We start from the raw sequence: 22,042 nt of genomic DNA on the forward strand, positions 1-22,042 counted from the left end.
TCCCAAGTTGGATTTCTGGTACAAAAAAAAAAAAAAAAAAGGAAAAACACCAAGATGATAATTAAAAATATCGATGATGTGAAGATAAACCGCTTAGGATGCTGTCCAGCATGTAATGCTGTGCGCGCTGTAAATGTTTGCAACTTCTCCAAGTTTCAACTGATTGGAAGCATTTAATTCTAATTATGGTGAGAATGGAATCCACAGTTGGCCTCAGTTCCTGAAAGAAGCTGTTTGATACCACAGGGCCAACACCCACCTGTAAGCCATGGAAAGGAAACATGATATGGCTTTTTTTAAAAGCCATTAACTTTCCTCCCCCTTGTGGGAAGCGGGCGAGCCACGCTGTCTCTGGGGAGAGCACTGGACGTGGGCTGTGTCTGCCTCGGGCAGAGAGCTGCTTCACGTCCTCAGAGTAGGCGGTGGGGCTGGTGACAGTGGCCACCTGGTTGTCACGAGCGGCCAGCAAGGAAAGGTTATCAGCGGGTGGCAGAGGCAGAATCTGGAAGTGGGGGGATAAAGGGACTCACGGCAGAGGAGTCGGTCTACCCCCATTCAAGAGGTATTTTTATAAAGTTGCCACAGTGTGTTTCTCAAAGGGGGTGACCAGAAAAGCTGACAGCAGAGAGGCCTGGCCTGCAGCCTGGGGAGCCGCTCTGCTGTGGGGGAGGAAGAGACAGGTGAGTTCTCCAGCCCGACAGTTTCCATGGCTTCCAGCTCCAACCCCTACCAGCCTCACCCACATTCCTTAAGTCCCCCCAAACCGCTCCCCTCTTTCCCACCTCAGGCAATGCTCACCGCCTTCCTGGCTCTTCCTTTCTCTCCCACACACCCAGGCACCGACAACTCCACCTGGATTGGCCCTTCTCGACACCAGCACCCTCCTAGACCAAGCCACAGTCCTCTCAAGGGTAAACGGGTGCCCCAGGGCCCCCTCCCCTTGGCCTGTTCTCTGCCTGTGGAAGAAGGCACAGCCTGTGAAAAGCTGTAGGTTTTATGCCCTCCCAGGACTCCTGTCTCATGTGGAGTAAAAGTCCAAGTCCTTACACAAGACCACAGGCCCCAGCCAACCCGGGTTCCAAAGCCCTGCCTCATTACCTCTGCTTCTACCACACCCAGCCCTGACCCAGGCTCTTTCTTGTTTTATTTATTGAGCCAAAAATTGTATTGCACCGGTCTCTTTGTATAAAAACTACAAAATACACATACAGCTATTAAAACCCAAGATAAACCCCTTCACTATTTAGAAACTTGGGAATGTTAATACATTTTCTGTATTTTTTATCAGTCCAGGTCTGGAGTCTCACAGACCATTTCTCTCTTTAAACTGCTGCTCACCTCTGGGGGTGCAAGGCTCTCTACTTCCTGCCCATCTCTGCTCACTTCCCAGTGGGGCCTGACATGCTCGTTTCCTCATTTGCTGAGGTGAACAGCAGCCATGGAGACACAAGTGCACGGGAGTGTGGTGCTGGGTGTGTCCTGTCCTCTTTGGGACACACAGCAAGTACTCAGTACCTCTGCAGGGAAGGAATGAATCGGCACGCAGTCTTCTCTCAGGCCCCGTCTAGGTGAGCAGCCTTGGTGACTGCCATGTGTGCGCGTGAACCCAGAGGCTGAGCTGCACCCCCAGCCGCTTATTTATGTAGAGACAAGGTCTCGCTAAACTGCCCAGATGGGACTGGAGCTTGCAATCCTGCTGCCTCGCCGCCCGGAGTGCTGGGAGCCGCCACACCCAGTGTGCTTGTTCTTATCCGTCAGGACCTGGCTCTGATCCTCCAGACCACTATTTGGCCTTCACTGTCACTCTGTCCCACACGCTGGGCGACCCACCTCCCGCCTGTGCTACTGGTAGAGCCCAGCGCTCTCTCCTCCAGACTCCGGGCTCGGCGGGGAGAATGCACTGCTCTGTGCTGAGGAATCTGCTGCGCCCAGCAATCTGCACGCATCACGTCGCTGAGTCGGCCCACTGTTATCCATGTTACAGTCAAGGAAACAAAGGCCCGAGCAGTGTCAGAGCTAAAATGTGAACTTGGCTTTGTCTGACACCAAAGTCTGTGCTTGTCATTTTCAGAACCAGGTCCCTCCATGAGCCTTGAGTTCTGAGACCCCAGCCAGTGCTGAGGTGTCTCAAACCACCCAAGAAACAGGTGAGCAGACCAGCCCAGGGTCAGGGGCTGGACGGTCCTTGTGACAAACCGTGGGCCCCTGAGCTCCCTGGCCAAGCCCCTGGCCAGCCCTCCGGGACACAACCAAAGCCAGGCTGAGACAGTGTGGCCCAGGGGAGGAGCCTGCTTCCTCTCCTGCTGTGACAGGGTTAGTGTTCTAGGGGACAGTAAGGGCAGCAGCCCCAAAGTGCAGTGGAGATGTTCCGAATGGAGCCTGCTAAGTCACCACCCTCCAGGGATCTCACAAAAATGCCTGCCCTGTAAGGTCTGTGGTCCCCTGCAGGGTGGAGACTGTGTTACTTACACAAGGGCTAGGTCTCTCCTATGGCCCTTGATAATCCCAAGACCAGGAGCCTTTTGGGGAGCCCTTTCTGGTTAGTGAGGGCTCTGCTTTGCCTTTATATCTTTGAAACACATTCTCCTATGCCCTACCTCCTCTGTCTGTGGTGTCATTGTCACCATGCGACACCTCAGCGTTGCAGCATCACCACCAAATGTGTGATTGGGGCCCTGCTCTCATCTGTGAAGTGTGCAGCTGGACTCTGGATGGCGCACTGTCCTGCCGGCCACCAGGTTACAGCGCTGAGGTTCCTGGAAGCCAGGTAAGGGTGGTGGGGCCCTGCCACTGGCCACATGTGGTAGACCGGGGGCGGATGCCTGACCCAAATGGAGCCAACAATCTTGGGGAATTTGCGTTAAAAGGTTTAGGGAGCAGCTGGCTACTCTCTTGAAAGGGGGAAATGAATTTAGGAGTCACTGGTGGGAATCATTCTTTACCACGTAAGCTCAAAAAGCTAGAAAGCTGGAGCTTGACCAAGCAAAAAGAATGATGTAGAAACGGACAGCTATACACAGGTGTGGTGATGCCTGCCCATAATCCCAGCACCCTGGTAGGCTGAGGCAGGAGGATGGCAAGTTCAAGGCCTGCCTGAGCAATTTAGTGAGGCCCCGTCTCAAAATAAAATAAGAAAGGCTGGAGATGCAGCTCAGCACTCCCAGGGTTTAATCCCCAGTACCGGAGAATGGACAGGTGGGCTGGGGCTACCAAAAGAGGACTTCCAGGGACCCTGCAGGGCCTTGTCTACTCTTTGCTTTTGTTTTTGTTTTTTTTTTTCCAGGTTCCAGGGAGTGAACTGAGGACTTTCTGCTTGCAAGGCAGGTACTGTGCCACTGAGCTATATCTCCGGCCCTTTGTCTATTCTGGACACCAGAAGCGCGTTCTTTTGCCCCTGGCTTCTGTAACACAGCTTCTCTAGAGGCGCGTGCGGAAGTAACAGTGCTCCCTTCCACTGCCGCTAGACTGAGTTTATTCTTTTACCCAAGCCCTAAGCAATACAAACACCTACATGAAAAATGCTTACCTCAGTAATAACAACCGGCACACAGCTGCTAACATTATCAGAATCAAGCCACATGGGCACACACAACGCCAAAGAACCAGACAAATGAGTCCATGTGCCCAGTCCTCCAAATTGCTCTTCCTGGGGAGGGTGGCATGCCATGGGCTTTTGTCCTTGGTCTTATTCCAGCCCATAATTTTACCAATGGCTGATGAAAGAGTGTTTATTAAGTCTGTAGATGACATTCAGACAGGAGGGACATAGAAAGAAACTGGGTGACGGAATCTGAATTCAGTTCAATTTCTGCAGGCTATAGACGGACTGAGAAAAGCTTGATAAAATGCATCAGGTTCAAGGGACAGGCCCTGACGAAGGAGTGGGAGGGAGGGGTGCTGAGAAAGGGTCACAGGACGAGGGCCGGTTTGCCTAGCTGGTGGCCGCAGGCCCACATGGGGTTAGACGCAGACTGAGAGGAGGGTACTACTCAGTCCGTGCTGTGTGCCAGGCTCCCAGGTGAGCACTGGCATTCACCACTGCAAGTGATGCTCTCGGTGACCCTACGGGAGGGTGGGGTCACCGTCATCATCCCCCTTGACAGGTGCAGGTGCTGAGGCCCACAGCAGGAAGGAGACGGGGTGGGGTAAAGAGAGTCCATTCCTGTCTGCTCCTGGTTCTTTTTGGAAACTGCACTCTGCCCTGACCAGTTCATACTGGAATGTTCTGCTTGGTTTTGTGTTGGTCTCATTTTTTAGAAAAATGAACTTGTCCAGATGACGGCCACCAAGAAGTGAAAACTCCCAAGAAGTCACCTTGAGAATGGACCAGCCAGACAGACTGACACATATGAACCTCCACCCTATGTCCACAGGAACAATGCCATTTAATGTCCGTGACAGCCTGGGAAATAAGGAAGGCGTGCCCCTGGCAGATTAAAAATTTTGAGAAAGGGCCAGGGATTTATCTCAGTGGTTCTGCCTTGCAAGCGCAAGGACCCGAGTTTGATCCCCGGTACCAAAACAAAATTTTTTTAGTAATCCCAAGAAATGGGTGGGAGGCAAAATTGGAGTGGCAGAAAAAAGTAGAGGTCAAAACAGAAGCTAGGAAGGAATGCTGCACTGGGAAGAAGGGACGCAGGTCCCAGGCCAGGGTCAGAGAGATAGGCTGAAATGCCCAGCCTTCAGCAGCAACGGCCTTGGGCCTCTGGGACAGAGGACAGGACACAGCAGAGGGGAAAGGGAGGCCCTGTGCTCAGAAAGCAAACTATTAGTCACACTGCTTGCAACAAATTCTGGCCCTGTGTTCACAATCACTGACAACACAACTAGGCAAAAAAGAAACAGTATCCACAGAGAAGAAAAAAGAAAACAATCATTGTATACAGAAGAGCACATATCCACAGATCACCGAAGACTTCAGAGAGCAGCCAATTTAATAATTTAATAAATACTACACACAATAAGCGAAGAAGCAGAAGTAACAGTGCAAGCAGACACCTCAAAGCGACACATATCATCGGAGGGACGAGAGGGCACTGCTTCCATCAAAGAGGACGGCCCGCTGTGAGAAGGAAGCCATTAGAATCACCAGTGAAAGACTGATTCATCAAAAATTTCTGAAAGATTAAGACACTGAAAGGAAGTTTAAAAACAGATAAACAAGCAATTAGTGATCTGGGCAATCAGGAAGAGGTGTTCTCTAAAACCCAGGAATAAGGACAATGAGGCCTGGAAAAAATACAAAAGGCCCTTAAGATCATTCTTGGCAGGGTTTTACAAAGATAGGCCTTCTCTCAAATATTTTTGGTAGAAGTAAAAATGTTTTTCTCATGAGACTATTTACAGGAAACAAACAAAAAAATAGCCACATAAGCTAAACAAATCCCTATTATTTAGGACAAGGGTCAGCAAATTATAATAAGTCAGATCTGGCCAGCCACATATTTTTGGAAATAAACTTTACTGGAACACAGCCACACTCATACATTTACATATTAACTACGGCTGATTTCATGCTTAATGGCAGAAATGAGCCATGAGAGAGACTGTATAGCTCATAAAGACTAAAATATTTATCTGGTTCTTTAATCAAAAAAATCATTGATTTGGGCCCCCTGATATGGGCCATTGGTAATTGGGCTTTTTGGTATTTGCAGCCAAATGCACTCCTACTAGAGTTGCACAAATAGAAAAAGCTCTAAAAAGGAAAACATCTAGTTGACAACAGTGGTTATTTGAAGGGAAGGGAATGAAATTAAGGGTAAATTTGATGAAAGTATTTTGATTTAATGTACAAATTTTTTTTTAATAATGATGAACTCAAATTTGGATTTTTTTTTGGGGGGGGTACCAGGGAATCAAACTGAGGACCTTGTACTTATGAGGCAGGTGCGGTGCCACTGGGCTAAATCCCTGGCCCAAGCTTAAATTTTTTTTAGGAATAACTGAAGGTTTACACCACAATGGTAAAGAATGAACTACTAATACATTTAAAAAATGAATGACTCTCCCAGATCCATTTAGTAGAGGAAGAAGACAGAAAAGTATTTACAACTGCACTTGTACGAAGTTCACATACAGGCATTATCTGCCCTGTTGAGGGGTCTAGACAGTGGCTACTCTGGGAGAGGAACACAGATGGGAAGGGACATGTGCAAGTCCCCTCGGGCATGAGGAATGGCCTCTATTCTGATGGGGTAGAGCTAATGCAGGTGTATTCAGACAAAAACTCATGAAACTATACACTTGATTGTCCACTTTCTTACACGTTATACCTCAACAAAAAAAAATTTAAAAAGAGTAATGGATGGTAGGCATTTTTAATTGTCCCTGTCTAAATGATGATCCTAATTCTCAAGTATATGTAACTGCATACCATTACGGCTGGGTGTAGCTGTCTCCCAAAGCCTCATGGGATCGTAGGTGGTTTTTCAGAGGTGGCTGGATCTAGAGCGTGTGATGCTGGGATTAAGGACATGCGGTCACTAACAGACCACTGACTGGTTCGGCCCCGCCCTATCCCAGTACCCTAGCTAGCATATAAAAGGGGCAGATGCTACCAAGGTCCCCTGCTTTGCTACCTTCTGCCCGCCCCCACCATGAACTGTCTCTGGTCACCTGCTCACCGCCCTGCAGCCCTGCCGTGGACCCAGCCAACTACGGACTGAAACCTTGACAAAGTGGGAGCCAAATACACCTCTCCTCCTTTAACTGTAGGCGTTGGGTATTTTGTCTCAGCAACGAGAAAAGTAACTAAGGCACATAAAAAAAAAAAAAAACTCAGAAGGAAATATCAAAACAACTAATACTGACTAGGTGGTAGAATAAGGACACCTTTGGGAAGGTGCTCCTTCCTGCCTTATTAACATGGGAATGGCCTGCCATTGTTAAACCTGGGTTCAAAGCTTGCACACCTCTCCTGTGGCTCCCGGCCTGTGTCTTGCAGCAGGCTAAGGACTCAAGACACAGAGAGATTCCAACCAGAAGGGAGATGCGCCATTCTTTGGTTGCACCAAATGCAGGAGGAATAAATTGTGCCCTGCTCTTTCTTCTTCTTTTTCTCTTTTTTGGTACCAGGGATTGAACTTGGGTCCTTGCACTTGCAAGGCAGGCCACCGAACCGCTGAGCTAAATCCCTGGCCCTGCTCTTTCTTGACAAGACTTTCACCCTGCCTCTCTTGCTCCCCACCTGGCTTTTAAGAAATTAGCTTTTCAGACAAGCTACATTGCTGCCATGAGTCCTAAATTATAATATTCAAGATTTATGGAGTGCCTAGTCGGTGCAAGGCACTGTTCTAAGCACTTTGCCCACGTGAACCCACTGAATCCATGCCAAAACTCTGCGGCACCAGTTCTGATTATCCCTGCTCTGCAGAAGGGAGGTGAGGCACCGAGCGGTAATTCACTTTCCTGAGTGACAGAACGGCCCTAGGGATCCGGGCTGCTTGGCTCCAGGGCTCACAGGCTCAAGTACTTTGCTGCCCCGCTTCCAACCCTACCGGGGTTAGACTTGCTTGCCCTGCATGAGTCAGAAGTTGTCCAAGTTACCAGGCATTCCACTCTCCATGCTCTCAAAGCTACGGAGACCAAGACCCCAAGAAGCAGAAAGACTGACAATGAGAATTTCCCCACTGGGAACGCATTTAGCAGTTAGATCTAAAATAGATTAGCTCTTCTCTGCCCAGAAAGATGAACTAAAAGGTTTCATTCCGGTAAAAGTGCAGATTTGGAAGGTCAGCTGTCAGACAGGGGTCTTGTAATGTAGTATTACCAGCTTGTTTTTTTTTTCCTCCCTTTTTAAACATTTTTCCCCTTGGGGGTGCTGGGACTCAGGCATGCCAGGCACACTGTTTATCACTGAGGTGCATGCTCAGCGTAAGCAAATTGTCAAACAAAGCAACTGAGATCTTGTAAGCATGTGAAGGGGAAGCTCTCCTCTCCCGAGAAGACTGAAGCTGCAAGAATACTGAGAACTAAAGCCATGAAGGGGAAGGAAGTCCTGCTGTTTGCTCCCTAGTGAATCCAAACATCACAGGAAGAGTCACGGTCCCACTGGCCTCCCCAGATTAGCCAAGATAGGTGCTCCGAGCCCAGGGCAAGGGAGAGAACTCTGAGAAAGCAAGGTGCTGGACATGCCCCAAGTCCTTCTCCAGTAACTACCCTGCTCCAACCCCTAGAGACAAGCAGACTAGCAAACCACGGGGGCTGCCTGAGAGGCTCCAGTATGGGGTCACTGCCAGGGACAGCCACACCCAGACTTGGCTAGCACTCCAGGAGGTGGCATGGGACCAAAAGCTTTGCCCCGCTTAGGCTCCGTTAGAAGATGAAGTGGACACACTGATTTGAATAAAGCATATGCCCTTTCATTGATAATTCCACTTGTAAGAATTTGACCTTTGTCTACATGTGCAAAGATGTCTGCTTTAAAGTATTGTTCATAGTAAAGTAGTAAAAGACTATCCACAGCCTAGATATTCATTCATTAACCAGGAACTATTAGTACAGTTATGCAATTATTTAGTAGCACAATCTGGTCTGAACTGATATGAAATGCACAACCTTCTTTAACCCACTTAGTATAAATATTTGTTATTTTGCTGTACATATATTAATGTACCTGATTACAGGGCGCTTCTGCCAGGCCCACTGGGATGCTATTACTCTCTATACCTAAAAAATGAAACACTGGCCCCAGGGGCCTCAAATAAAGGGTTGTATTCTAGTGCATCCACCACAGAGTACTATGAAGTCATAAGAAGACGTGGTCTGCCCGCGTGTCATGCTATGGCATGTGCTCCAGGCTACATTGTTAAGTGAAAAAAAAAAAATCCAGGAACAAAATGTGTGCCACATGCTACTGTGTTAAACAAGGTGGGAAGTGGGAAGGTGGGTGTAAGAGACAGGACATATGCTCTGTATGGCTGAATGGCTGCAGAGTAGCTGTCTAGGACACACAAGCAATTGATCATAGTAGCAGGGTGTAGTGGTGTGCTCCCATAATCCCAGCCACTAGGGATGCGGGATTAAAAATTTGAGCCCATCCTGGGCAATTTATAGAGAGCTCGTTTCAAAATAAATCTGAGAAAGGGCTGGGAGTGGGGTGTGATGGTGCATACTGGTAATCCCAGCACGGAGGCTGAAGCAGCAGGATCGGGAGTTCAAGGCCATCCTGGGCTACACAGCAAGGCCCATCTCAACCACCCCTCGCCCCCAAAATAAGGCTGGGAGTTTGACTGTGGCAGAGCACTTGCCTAGCATGCATGAGGCTCTCAGTTCAATCCTCACTACTGTCACAAAATAAGAAAGACACGGATTCCTGTGGTTGCCTTTGGAAGGGGAACTGAGAGCTGGTGCCAGAAGCACTGGGTCCCCTCCATGTTCTTCTTTTTTCACTGCTGGAGATTTAACCTTACCTCCTCTCCCAAATACCCTTGAGAGTGAGCAGACTCTCCCACTGGCCTCTGCACTGGTCTTCTCAGAAGGAGCAGCCAATAGAGAGGGCGGCAGGGCGGCAAGGCGCAGATGAGAATAGGGCGTGACGAAACCGGGCTGGGAAATGGCTGTGACTCGTTCACTACAAGATCCTAGACAGGGCGCAGAAAGAGCTCCGAATGCTACTTCTGGCAGAGCTCCAGCAGGTTTTCAATTGGACAGCCTAGACTGACTGACCTCAGCCTGAGCACCGCCTCTCAGGACCCGGATGTAGTTCTTCTGGGTTTCCGTGAGATTTAGAACGCATAAAAGGACACATCCATGCCACGAAGGCTCTGCTATCATTGCCTTCTGCGCTGGCCCGCACTGTTTCCCAGATGCAGTGTGCACTTTTATCTTTGCTCTCACCCTCTTTTTCTATTTATTTGGCCCAAGCTCACTCTACTGAGCCAGTTTCTCCCTTACTCTCCATTTTTACTTTCTCCAAAAAACTTCGGCACTGCTCTTAGCTCCTTCCATTTAATTCTTTGCTCTAGACAAGAACCTGCAGGAAGGAGAGGCGAGCAACCCCAAACCTGGTAATGTTTAGTTGGCAAGCTAGCTGGTAACAGACCCAGGAGTGAGGCTCCCGGGAGTGCTCTGAAGTGCGTGGGGTGGGGTGTTCCGGAAGCACCCCGCCTTCTCCCTTTGCTGTGTTCCCAAGGCCTTTCTTCTTTGCTTGGAAAAAATATAGGGAGCCTCTTGCACCAGGTCTATTAAGGACAGGAACTGGGGTGTGTGTCACGTGTGCACACATGCAAGGGAGAGGCTTCACATTTTCTAGGTGGGTGAATTAAAGGACTTCTGTAGTCTCTCACAAGAGAGCACAATCAGCTGCAGGCGCTGGCAGCCCATCATCCTGAGAGGCGGTCAGGTGGTTAGGAGGGGTCCTGGAGCAGGCCCACTTGCCCGGGACACCCGGCCTGAAAGCCTGGAGTCCACCAGAGTACAGCTGGAGCCACAGAGGCCCCTTCAGGAAGTGCCATGCGCGGCTGTAACATCTAGGGAGGCGTGTACGCCGCGCCACGCCACTGCAGTACCGGAACACGCGGCCCTGGCAATCCTAAACCCAGGGTCGGTAAAGAACTACAGAAGCAGAGTTTAAAATTAAGGGTGGAGACTTATCTGAAGGTGGAATGGGGGGAAGACAGACGTGAGAGACGTGGCGGACCGGTCCTCTGGACGAGGAGGGAGTACTCGAAAGAGAAACACTTTGGATTCTTCGGTCTGCAGCGCCTCTGAGACCTTGTGCCTTGTAGACTCCTGGAATCTGACTGGCTCCCTGGCTTGCTTTTCATCCTTACCCTGGATTTTTTCTGGCCTTGAATTCCTGTCCTTGAGTGAGTGAATGGGGTGGAGGGGGGCGGTGGTAGGGAAAGGCAGTTCAGGCGTAAGGATTAAGTAAAGCGGATGTTTGTGATTCTTATGTTAATCGTGCCACCTGGGACCTTCCTGGTCTTGTTTCTTCCTCATTCTTTGCCTTTGTCTAATTGCTTCAATCCAGCTGAAGAGGTTAGAAGCTGCCTTAGAAGGATTTTCTATTAATTTAATAAAGCTCAATCAGGCCTTCATCCTGTCTTTTTCCTACCAACGGGGCCCCCATCCCTACACTGGCTCCCCTGTTAATCTCTGTTCAATGTTAGACAGTGCTAGTTCAATGCTAAATTTTGTGGCTCAATATTTAGGGAGTGCTTACTCTGGGTCAGGCACTGTGCTAGGTACTGTAATACATTACAGCCTTTAATCTGCATACAGCTGTTCATCCTTGGCCTTATTAAACAAGGTGAGAGGGCAAGAGGGACCTCAAAAAGCGGCTGGGATCTGCCCTGCTCAACTCCAGACTTGCTCTGCAGGGCTCCTGGCCCCATAGGTACCAATCCAGAGTGACTAATCTGCCACCGTGTCGGGGCACAGCGCCTGTATCCTCCACTGTACCCTGGGCACCATGCGGGCACTGCCTGTCGGGCTGGATGATGTACAAAGATTTCAGCCTCCTCTGTGATTTTCTTTCTTTTTTCTTTTTTAGCACTATATGATAAATTTGCTTCCTAATGATTTTCGAGTAAACTACAATGACCACAATTTCAAAATCATTAATAATTCATGACCAAGGGCCATAAACACACTATAATCTCTACAGGCAGGAACCATGAATACTTGTTAGAGACCAGGTTGAGAATATTTTAACCAGCTGAACTGAAAGTATTTACTGACTTCAAGCAACCATCAAAGTGACCTTTTTCAGAAATGACTGTGACCCCTACAAGGCCTGAGCTCTGGCTGGCTCTTCGGGAATCCTTCCTGGCTCTGGCACCCCCTGGGCCTTTGTGGGGGGGTGGGGAGTGCTGTAGGTTGATCACCATGTTTCTCTTGTGTCAGCCTGTGTCTGTGGGCGGAGGGCAGTGGGTGAGGACTGTGCTGGCAGCACCTGGGCCAAGAGTGGGGTGCTGGGCTGGGCTGGGGGGTTTGCAGGAGAGCACCTGCCTAGCATTTGGAGAGGCCCTGGGTTTCATCCCCACTGAAAGAAAAAGTGAATAGGCACGGCTATCAATGCAGTGACTGTTGGCCTTCGTGACTGCAGTGAATGGGGGGGGCAGCCTTCTGTTAGGTTACAGACTTGCATAGATGGGAGCTGGGGTGCAGCTCAGTGGTGGAGCACTTGCCTAGCAGGGGTCATCTCTAGCCTCACGAAAAGCAAAGAAAAGAAACAGCCAGGGCCTATTTGAAGCATGGAAGCGCTTCTCATCCATGCTGCACACAGGCTCAGGCACTGCTCAGAGAATGGAAGGCCGGTGCTGAGGCCACGCCCCCCCCCCCCGCAGGTTCTGACTTGGACAGCAGGACTGACAGCACCCAGGCGACTCGGTTGTGAAGTGCCCACACAGTCACCACTGTGCGCCGCTGCAGACCTGTTATCATCGAGCAGGTGCAGGGCAGGAGTGCTGACTGGGGGCCACCTAAGAGGGGGCGACCAAAAACACTAAGCATAAAGATGCAACAAGTCAGGAAGCCATACTGACAGTAGACACTGCCCACTCACTGAAAGGAAGGAAGACAATGTTCCCTTACTGTCCAAAGAAATCAGAAGTCTGCGTTTTTATGGGAAATCTCCCAATGTCTAAGTGTGAACTCTTACTTTTTAAAAAACTATAAGAGAGCTGGACATAGTGGTGCACTCCTGTAATCCCAGCACCTAGGAGGCTGAGGCAGGTGGATCATGAATTTAAGGCCAGCCTCAGCTACATAGAAAGACCTTATCTCAGAAACAGACAGAGACAGATTTCAACAGTGTATGGGTCAGACACAACACATCTTTGGGCCTGGCAAGCTCACTGAAAGCAGCCTCCGCTCCCCTTCACTGGGTCACTCCATGACCACAAAGGAGGTTCAGTACCCAACCTGTTTCAGGGTAGAGACCACATTCACCTGCCGAGAGCAAGCCGCAGGTTCAACCTCAGCACCCAAGGAACGCGATGCCTGTCTCCAGCTGCCTGTTCCAACCAGCTCTGGGAAAGAGAAAGCTTGCTCTTTCCTTGCCTTTCAGGGTGACATAGCTTGACCCATACCTGGCAACCTGTGTAAGGCACAGTGAGCCAGAGTGCTGGGATTTCACAGAGGAGAGAGCGGTGCAGCCAGAGAAGTGGGTGGAAAGGCACATCACGGTGTCTCAAGGGAGAAACCTGGCAGCTGGCTGTTCCAGTTGATTTTTTCTCTTCTGTTTTTCTAACCAAAAGAAAGCACGGTTGAAAGCCTTGCACTCTCTGTCTTCAGAGGGCCTGAAACCATCGGAAATGTCTTTCAAGGTTAAACCTGGGCATTGAGATAAACAGCCTCCCTCTTGTCTTCTCTCACTTCAAACACTTTACAGGAGAGGAACGATCTGAAATGCTCTCAGGCAATTGGCACAATGGGAGTAGCTGAGGAAGCCGCAATTTGGGGTGCCCTGTTGCCAAGGAGCAGGAGAGAAGAGAGGGCGGAGGGGAGGAGAAGAGAGCGAGGTTATCTTGCCAATCTTTTGCTCTGAGTCATGGGATGCACTATCCTGTGGCCTGGGTTAGGTGAAGCAATTCATTCCCAGCTTAGGTGCCACGGGGTCTGCAGGCCCGCACTTACTCCTGTCCTCATCTCTCCACCTCAAGGACAGGAAAATCCACCCCAGCTCAGCCTCTGACTGCCCACTTGGGCCGACATTTAGACCTCGCAGTGTCAGAGTTCCTCGGTTGTCTCCCAGCCTTGTCCCAGGTGGGTGGGCTGACAACAGAGAGCCCGCGCTGGCTGCTCCGGCTACAGGGAGCCAACAGGAGAGGGAGACGCTTGCGGTCACCACAAGGCACCTGAGGCCTTTGCAGCCCAACCTCAGCACGGTGCCCCAGAGCCAGCTATGAGCCAAGGCAGAGGAAGGCAGGGCCGGGGCATGAGAAAAGAAAGCAAAGAGCAAGTCCTGGGCCCAGGTGAGCCTGACAAATCATTGTGCAATCAAAGCTCTTGGGTAAGAGCTGATGAATTTCAGGACTGCTGGGTTTTTTAGATGAGCCACATCCCCTCATTCCCCTGCACCTGTATGCCCCTGTGCCACTGAATAAGGCACCAATTTAAACCCCCATGAGCAGTGACTTGCTCAGAGAGCCCTGCGGTAACAATCCATAGGTCTTTGTGACTGTGTTCCACCCCAGTTAATCTCGCAACTTTCCCATTTATGTTGCTCCAACTCTGACCTTGTTGTTTCTGGAAACTCATACTTATCCTTCAAGAACAAGCTTACACCTCATCTTTTATTTTTATTTTTCTTTCTTTTTTTTTGGTAAGGGGGAACCACACTACTCAGGACCTTGCTTTTGTGAGGCAGATGGTGTCACCACTGAGCTACATCCCCAGCCCCCCTCATTTTTTCTGATAAGTCTTTCTTGATACTACTGGAAGAGTTAGATTCACTGGATTTTTCTTTTTCATGGTGCTAGAGATTGAACCCTGGGCTTCTTGCATGCTAGGCAAGCACTCTACCACTAAGCTACGACCCCTAGCCCTTTTTATTTTATTTTTAGACAAGTCTTATAGAGTTTCCCAGGCTGGCTTCAAGGTTGTGGTCCTTCTGCCTCTGCCTCTAGAATACCTGAGATTTCAGGCGTTCAACACTGTGCTTGGCAAGCACCACGGTTTCTCCATGACAGCCCATCCTCTGCCCTCTGTGAGGGCTTGGCCTTCCGCACTGGGACCATCCCACGGGCCTCTCTCCATGCACAGTGCATGCAGCGCCTGTCTCATCCACCCCATCTCCCAGTCTCCCTGGTGCCTGGCACTGGGCAGGCAGGCTCAAGGGGTGGGTCTAGAGAATGGTCATAATACTGTTTTTTTGTTTGTTTGTTTTGAAACAGGGTCTCACTATGTAGTTGAGGCTGACCTGGAACTCACTATGTAGCCTAGGCTGGTCTTGAACTCACAGCAATCCTCCTGCCTCAGCCTCCCAAATGCTGGGATTACAGCCATGCACCACCACACCCGGCTTCTAACTCTTATTGTATTTTTCCATACTTTAAAATGTTTCAGATGAATCATATTGGAAGAAAAAAGTAAGTAATGAACCTGTAATATGTACAGCAGTGGGGGTGGGGGTAAGCAGTTGATATTAGAAAATGAGAGCCAAAGTCTGAGAAGTCAATGCAACACTAAGCATTATAGGGAAGATAGGTTAGACTGACCGGCAGGCAGATATACATGGGCATGGTACATAGATGCATTTGCTTGGTTCCAATGGCTGAAAGACTTGCATAATTCCTCATTCTGATTTCATATTCATTGAAGGATGGTCATAATATTTAGCAGCTCTTCCCCTCGAGATAAGCCTCTTTCCCACCTCTTTTCCCTTTTTTCTTTTATTATGTGTGTGTGTGTGGTTTTTTTTGGTACTGGGGATTGAACTCAGGACTTGGTCATAATATTTAGCAGCTCTTCCCCTCGAGATAAGCCTCTTTCCCACCTCTTTTCCCTTTTTCTTTTATTATGTGTGTGTGTGTGGTTTTTTTTGGTACTGGGGATTGAACTCAGGACCCTGTGCTTGCAAGGTAGGCACGGTGCCACTGAGCTAAATCCCCAGCCCTGTCCTTTCATGTTAGAAAGTGGCAGGAGGGACACTGTGCCAGTTGTCTGCCACTCGTGTGCCCCTGAAGCCAGAAGCACCACGTGGGCAAGCCTAGCCAGAGGATGGGAGACAATGGCAGGAGAACGGGGTCACCCTGACTGACGTCCAGCCAGCTGCCGGGTGACACGCAGCTGGTGTCACACTCGAGGTGCCACACTCGAGGGCCTCCCGGAGGAAGGCAGCAGAGCCTGGGCCCAAAATGCTGGACCTCAGACTCGGCGCTAAGCGCCATGGTTACTGTTTTCATGAACTGAAGTCTGGAGCGTGCGGTACACAAAGCTAGCGGACGCACAAAGAGACTGTTATTGTGACACTGTGGACAAACCTTGCTGACAGTTAGGGTTTCATCCGGATTCAACCCTGGGACTGAAAAGGAAAAGAGGAGGTGGGGGCCCCAGAATCCTTACTCTCCACTCAGAGCCCCCAGGCCTTTCACAGAGCCGCCTCCTCCCACCCCTGGCCAGGGACACATTTACCTCCTTCTTCTCACGTAAGCAGGACTGGCTTCTCTCAGCCTTTCGCCGAGTCTGACCTGCAGTGGTTCAAAAGCAGAAGCAGAGATGAAGGCTGTTTTGGAACAGCGAGTTTATCATGGCAAAAGCTTTTTATTTGCAAACTGAATAGACAGGGCCAATCATAATCAAATGATTTTAAGAAAATGTAGCCTATTATTATAATGGGAAAATGGCACACATTTGAAATAGACCAATGGCAAGGAAAATGGTAATTGATACACTCGCGTTATCTGACTGTAATGAACAAAGCTCCAGCCCTTTAATCTGGAACATTATCTGCACTTTGAAAGGGCTGACGGACTGTAGTCTTCCCAGTCGAATTACATTTCTATTAAATTGTTTGGAATTATATAAAATGCCTTCCACAAAAACGCCTGCTGCTGCGCACGTACACATAAACTCTGACGAGCTGAGCGCCCCAGCACTGCACCAAACCCCAGTCTCGTGGCACAGGTGACGGTGCAGATGTGAATTAGCGGTAATCGCCCCCATTTCACATAATGGGCAATTTCAGAGAATTGTTGCTTCTCTCAGAAAACCTGAGGACTAACGTTTGAAAGTATTCATAAATTCAACAGAGAGACATCATAATGTTTAAATACGCAGCTAGCTCCAAATGCAGTTTTCACAACTTTTATGGAATCGTCCACTATAAAAGAACTCCTTGATGGAAGATTAACAGCTTGCTGTTGTTCTAAAATATAAAGCAGGAGTCACTGCGTACTGTCCCTGTAGCTCCTAAACTGCCCTGCTCACTCCCAAGTGGCCGTGAGAATGTCACAGCCACGTGTCCCAACAGGCAGGAGCACTCAGAAGGCAGGAGACCCACTGACAAAAGAGCTAGAGGCAAGAGTCAGGGACCGAGCCTTAGAGGAAAGACATTTGCCTTTGGGTCTGCACACGTGAGGAGCAGAGGAGAGCTCACAGGTGGGGATAAGGCCCAAGGGATAATGCTCTTGCCAAGAAAGTGTGACCGAGGAAAGAGTAGGGGCTTAAGGATAAACCTCTGGCAAGAGGAGGGCAGCTCGAGAGGTTGTAGGAGACCGTGGCCTATATGGTATCATGGTACGGTGGGCATCTTGTTAGTTATGTGCTGCTACAGTTTGAATCTTGGATGGCCCTCAAAGGCCCATGTGTCACAGGCTTGACCCTCAGCCCATGATGCTGTCTGGAGGTAAAAGAACATGAGGAGGTTGGGCACAGTGGAAGGAAAATGGGTCACTGGGAGCAGAGCATATCCTCAAAGAAGATCGCGAGACCCTGGTCTCTTTCTCTTCCTCCTGTATTCTGGCCATGAGCTGACTGATTTTATTCCACCACGTGCTCCCTCCACAATGCGCTGCCTCACCACAGGCCCAGAAGCAATGGGCTGATGATGAACAGAAACGTCCAAACCAGTGAGCCAAGATAAACCTTTGCTCACTCGACGTTGAGTGTGGTGGGTGTTGGACAGCTCAGCTCAGCTCACAGTGACGCTCTGCGTCCCTTCTCTTTTCCTCTCTTCCCTGCTTACAGGGGCGCCTAGGGCAGCCATGATTGCACTTCACTATGCCCAAGTCCTCAGTGCTATTCGGGGAATGAAGCCCTGCTCCAGCCCAGGAATGAGACAGAGAAGAGAGACAGAGCTCGCCTCAGTGCAAGCTGAGATGCGGTAAGTACCCAGCAGCCACCTGATTTGGGACAGACTAACAGAAATACCAGCATTCCAGGACAGAAGGAACTGACCTGAAATCGCCCCACACCTACCTTTGTGACCCACAGACACTCAGAATCAAGTTCTCTTAGCGTGTGTGTTTTCTCTGTCACCCTAAGACAAAGAACCTAAGATTTAGGGGTGAAACGGAGCCCAGAACATGTGTCACTGTGATGTGGGGTGCTGACGGTGGGAGGTTCTATGTGCCCACAGGGGATATTCGGGAACTTTGTACTTTCTGCACAGTTTTGCTGTCAGCTTAAGACTGCTCTAAAAATAAAGCTCATTGATTTAAACACACACAAAACAGAGTCCAGGATTTGGGGTTCAGGAGATCTGGTCATTGGCTAAGTTGATCGTGACCTCCTGAGGCCTATGCCCCGGGGCACAAGCTAGAGAGAGAGCTTGGCTCCAAGAAACCCTCAGCCATACCTGCTCTGGCTGTCAGCCAAGGCTGACCAAAGACTATGGTGTGTCGGGTACTCAATCCACACCGTGCAGTCAGAAGATGGACTGAGCTGGAAGGCACAGCACAGCCTGGAGGCCAGGGCTACTGACAGCATCTTAGCAACAGGAGCAGTGCCCTGGCGGGTGAGATACTGTGGGTCCCCAGAGGCCAGCGCCAGGCCAGGGGCTGACACGGCCACCCAAGTCTGGCTGAGGCCTTTCCACTGCTGGGCACGCTGGCCCAGGGATCCGGTCCTGGGACAGCTGGCCAGCCAAAGGGACTCTGGATAAGTGACTGAACTTCCCTGGGCCATGACTGCCTCCAGTTTTTCTGTTTGTTTTAAGAGTCATGCTGAATCATTTCTGGGTTTGCTTTCCCTCTCCTAAAACTCCATTGCACCAGTAAAGCACAGTAAAAAACCATTAAGGTGGGCCATACAACCAGAATATTAATACAAAGAACACAGAGCTTCAGCACTGGTATGTGAAAGCAAATCTCTCTACTGGAGTTAATTAGAAGCGTCTTTATTTATTAAACTGGAAAATAATTTGCTTATTTTCTGACGAAGATAATTTGCTCTAATTATGAGCATTTGTTACCTGAGCTCCGCCAAGATGGGTCGGCCCTGCCCTCACATCCGAGGCCCTCTGTCCTCTAGGTATCCTGATGTGGAGACAGCTGCTTCTCTCCAAAGACAGGAGAGCTGTGCCCGGATGCTACTGTGCCTGTCTCCTGCACTTAGCATCCCCGAGCATCTCCCTACCCACACCTCATTTATTCTCCAACAACTCAGGGAGAGATGTGGAAGAGGATGACGTGAATATCCGTATGTGCTGCTTGCAGAATTAAAGGGGTGCTGCTCTGGGTTACAAGGTGACCTGCCTGGATTAGCTGCAAAGCAGTCACCAGGGCTGGATGTGAATGGCACAGATGTGTGCCTGGGGGGAAGAGAGAAATGAATGCACTGAGTTTTTGTAAATATAGCAGTATTCTTCTGCTTATGATTTCAGAAGGGGTTTATGCACTTAATTTATGTTCAGTGGTTAGAAGGTTCCGACTCTCAGTCCCACTTTGCTCCAGACACAGCTTAATATTCATGGATGTCACTTGGAGGGGAGTCACATCTTCCTGGGGGGTCATCGCACGAGGAAAAATCAATTTCAAAACTGCCCTTGAAGAGGTGCCTTAAATCACTCTTTCTTGGTCTCTTTCTCATCCCTGTGACACAATACCCAACACTCACAACTTAAACGAAGAGACGATTACTTTGGCTTATCGTTTTTAGGGGATTCGGTCCATGGTCGGCTGACTCCAGGGCAGTAAGGACATGGTGGAAGGGTCTGGAAGAAGAAAGCTGTTCCCCTCATGGCAGCCAGGAAGCAGAGAGGGGAACAGCCAGGGACAGGAATCCACCCTTCCAGGTCACGCCCCCAGTAACTTACTGCCTAACAGCAAGTCAGCTCTAGCACCCTCCCTCCCCCCTAATCCAGTCACCTTCCAAAAGCCCCACCTCTAAACACAGGCACTTCTGGGGGACCTTTCTATCTAAACTATAACACACCCATAAATTAGAGTGTACAGGATACACCTTTTCAGATTCACTGCTGTGTGTAAAAACTGGTATATGTGGACACACAGAGTACCTGATATATGTGTGACCTGTGGTTTTATGTTATTCCTAATTAAACTCCTCATTGAAGTGAAATGCTCAGTGATGTAGCTCCTGTCCTGGACACTTGCCCATAGCCCTCTTCTGATACAGGCATCTTCTCCCACATCCTGACAAACACTCCTTCACACAGGGTCAGCAGAGCTCTTCTGTAAGGGGCCAGACAGTACATATTTTTGACTGTGTAGGCCATAGGTCGTAAGACCAGAAGGTCTCTGGTACAAATACTCAACTCTGCTATTGTAACAACAAAGTAGCCAAAGTAAATAACTGTGCTCAGTAAATACAGTAAGTGACTGTGGATGACTGTGTTCCAATAAAACTTTATTTGCAAGAGCAGGTAGCAGGTCAGATTTGGCCCTGTAGTTTGCTAACTCTTGCTTTTTTAAATTCATGTATTTTTGGTGCTAGGGATTGTATACCTCTTGAATGAGTAATATTACTCTCAGTGGTGTAAACCAATGAAAACAATGAGAAATCAACCAAGGATAAGTGATTGAACCCTTTAAGGTCACAAGAAGGTAGCATGTTAAGGTGCAGGGTCATCATCACCACTGTCGTCGCTGTCATTATCACTGCCTGCCGTGGTGGCCGTGCCTTTCTCACACACGGCTCACCTCCAGTCAGGTCACTGTGCTCCCGCCCCAGTGCACAGGTCACCTGCTGACTCCTCACAGCGGGCCTCACCCACATGCCGGACTCAGGCAGAGAAGCTCACTCACTGGGCATCGCAGCCCGTGGACAGAGGAACTCTGACCCAAATCTCACTGTCCGGCTCGAGGCCTGCTGTGCTGTTCTAACCTCTGGGCCACAACTGTCCCTCGGCCAGGTCCCTAAAGTCCAAGAAGCAAGACAGCACAAGACTGCTGGGGAGTCTGAGTGGAGGAGTGCTTTCTGTGATGCGGCTTTGGACTGTGCCTTGGGCTCCCAGTGCAATTAGTAAGGAAATTAGAAGAAAATGATCCCCCAGTGAGGATGGAGCTCCCTTCCAGCCAGACCGCCTTACTGAGAAGACATGGACCGCGGCAGGGGGTGTGCCACGCTAAGTGCAGGATGGTAGGCTTTCCTTAGGCACCTGGAGAACAGAGGACCCAAGGGACCTGCAGGCACAGAGCGCCAGTGCAGAGGCTCCCAAGGGAACAAGGGCCTGGCTCGTGCCTGGGGACCGCCTTCCACCAGGTGGCTCAAAGGACACACAACTTATTTCTTCTGCCATCCAAAGAGAGGGCTTGGGTTACACCAACCTTATGTGTCTGTATAATTTAACGACATATGACAATATCCTAGAGAGACACCACTTCCTCTCACTTATCACCCTGGCAAAAACCCAGAGGTTCCATATTACACACTTGGTGTGAGCTGGAGACTCGCCGCTGGGCAGAGCACAGAACGCTGTGACGCGCCTGCCCAGTGAGGCAGCATTTCTCAAGAGCACAAATGCAAAAGCCCCCCTAGCTAGCAACAGCACCATCAGAGCTGTGCTGGGAAGAAACAACTGTGCAAGGCACTTGTGGTGTCAGGATTTGTAGCAGCAAATGTTAGTGAAAACCACTGAGTCCATCACTAGCAAAGGGTTGACCAGCATGGTGGATCCACACCATGGAATGGAAAATTACATAGCTGGATATGGAATGAGCAGGCTGCTTATATTCTGCACCTTAAAACATGGCCATACAGTATTTTGCTGGGCGTGGTGGCCCATGCCTGTAGTCCCAGTACTCTGAGAGGCTGAGGCAGGAGGATCACAAGTTCCAGCCCAGCCTGGGCAACGCATAGATACGGTAGATCATGTAGGGACGGTGCCCTACATAGGTGGGGAAAGAAAGGATGAAGGACTCACTGAGCTCTATTAAAAATTAATAAAAAATCCTCCTAAGGCAGCTTCTGCCTCTACAGCTGGACTGGAGCAATAAGAAAGACAAAGGCAAAGAGGAAGTAATTGGGTTCCGGAAGGTCCCAGAAGGTCCAGGTAGCCCAAAAGAGTTGTACACTCCTCCTGTACTTAACCTTCAAGCTACCTTTCCATAAGGTCCTCACCCATCTACTACCAAAGGACGGGGCAAGGTCTTAAGGGAAGAAGGAATCCAAGGGGGTGGCCAAGACAGTCAGG

The 22,042-nt window shown here is 49.6% G+C and overlaps 1 protein-coding gene across 4 annotated transcripts in view; it reads right to left on the minus strand.

Annotated features, from left to right (window-relative positions):
* Positions 1-22,042, minus strand: part of Katnip (katanin interacting protein) — a 169,404-nt gene that overhangs the window by 133,883 nt on the left and 13,479 nt on the right. For 3 of the 4 annotated variants that reach the window (XM_019207405.1, XM_019207404.2, XM_019207403.2), the window contains exon 2: positions 16,084-16,139. The exons of the other annotated variant lie outside the window; for it this stretch is intronic. In XM_019207405.1, the coding sequence (XP_019062950.1) occupies positions 16,084-16,139 (56 nt within the window). The remainder of the gene's footprint in view (positions 1-16,083; positions 16,140-22,042) is intronic. 4 annotated transcript variants of the gene reach the window in all.

Source organism: Fukomys damarensis, unplaced genomic scaffold (genome assembly GCF_012274545.1).
Source record: "Fukomys damarensis isolate Sample0158 unplaced genomic scaffold, DMR_v1.0_HiC HiC_scaffold_34, whole genome shotgun sequence".
NCBI lineage: Eukaryota > Metazoa > Chordata > Mammalia > Rodentia > Bathyergidae > Fukomys > Fukomys damarensis.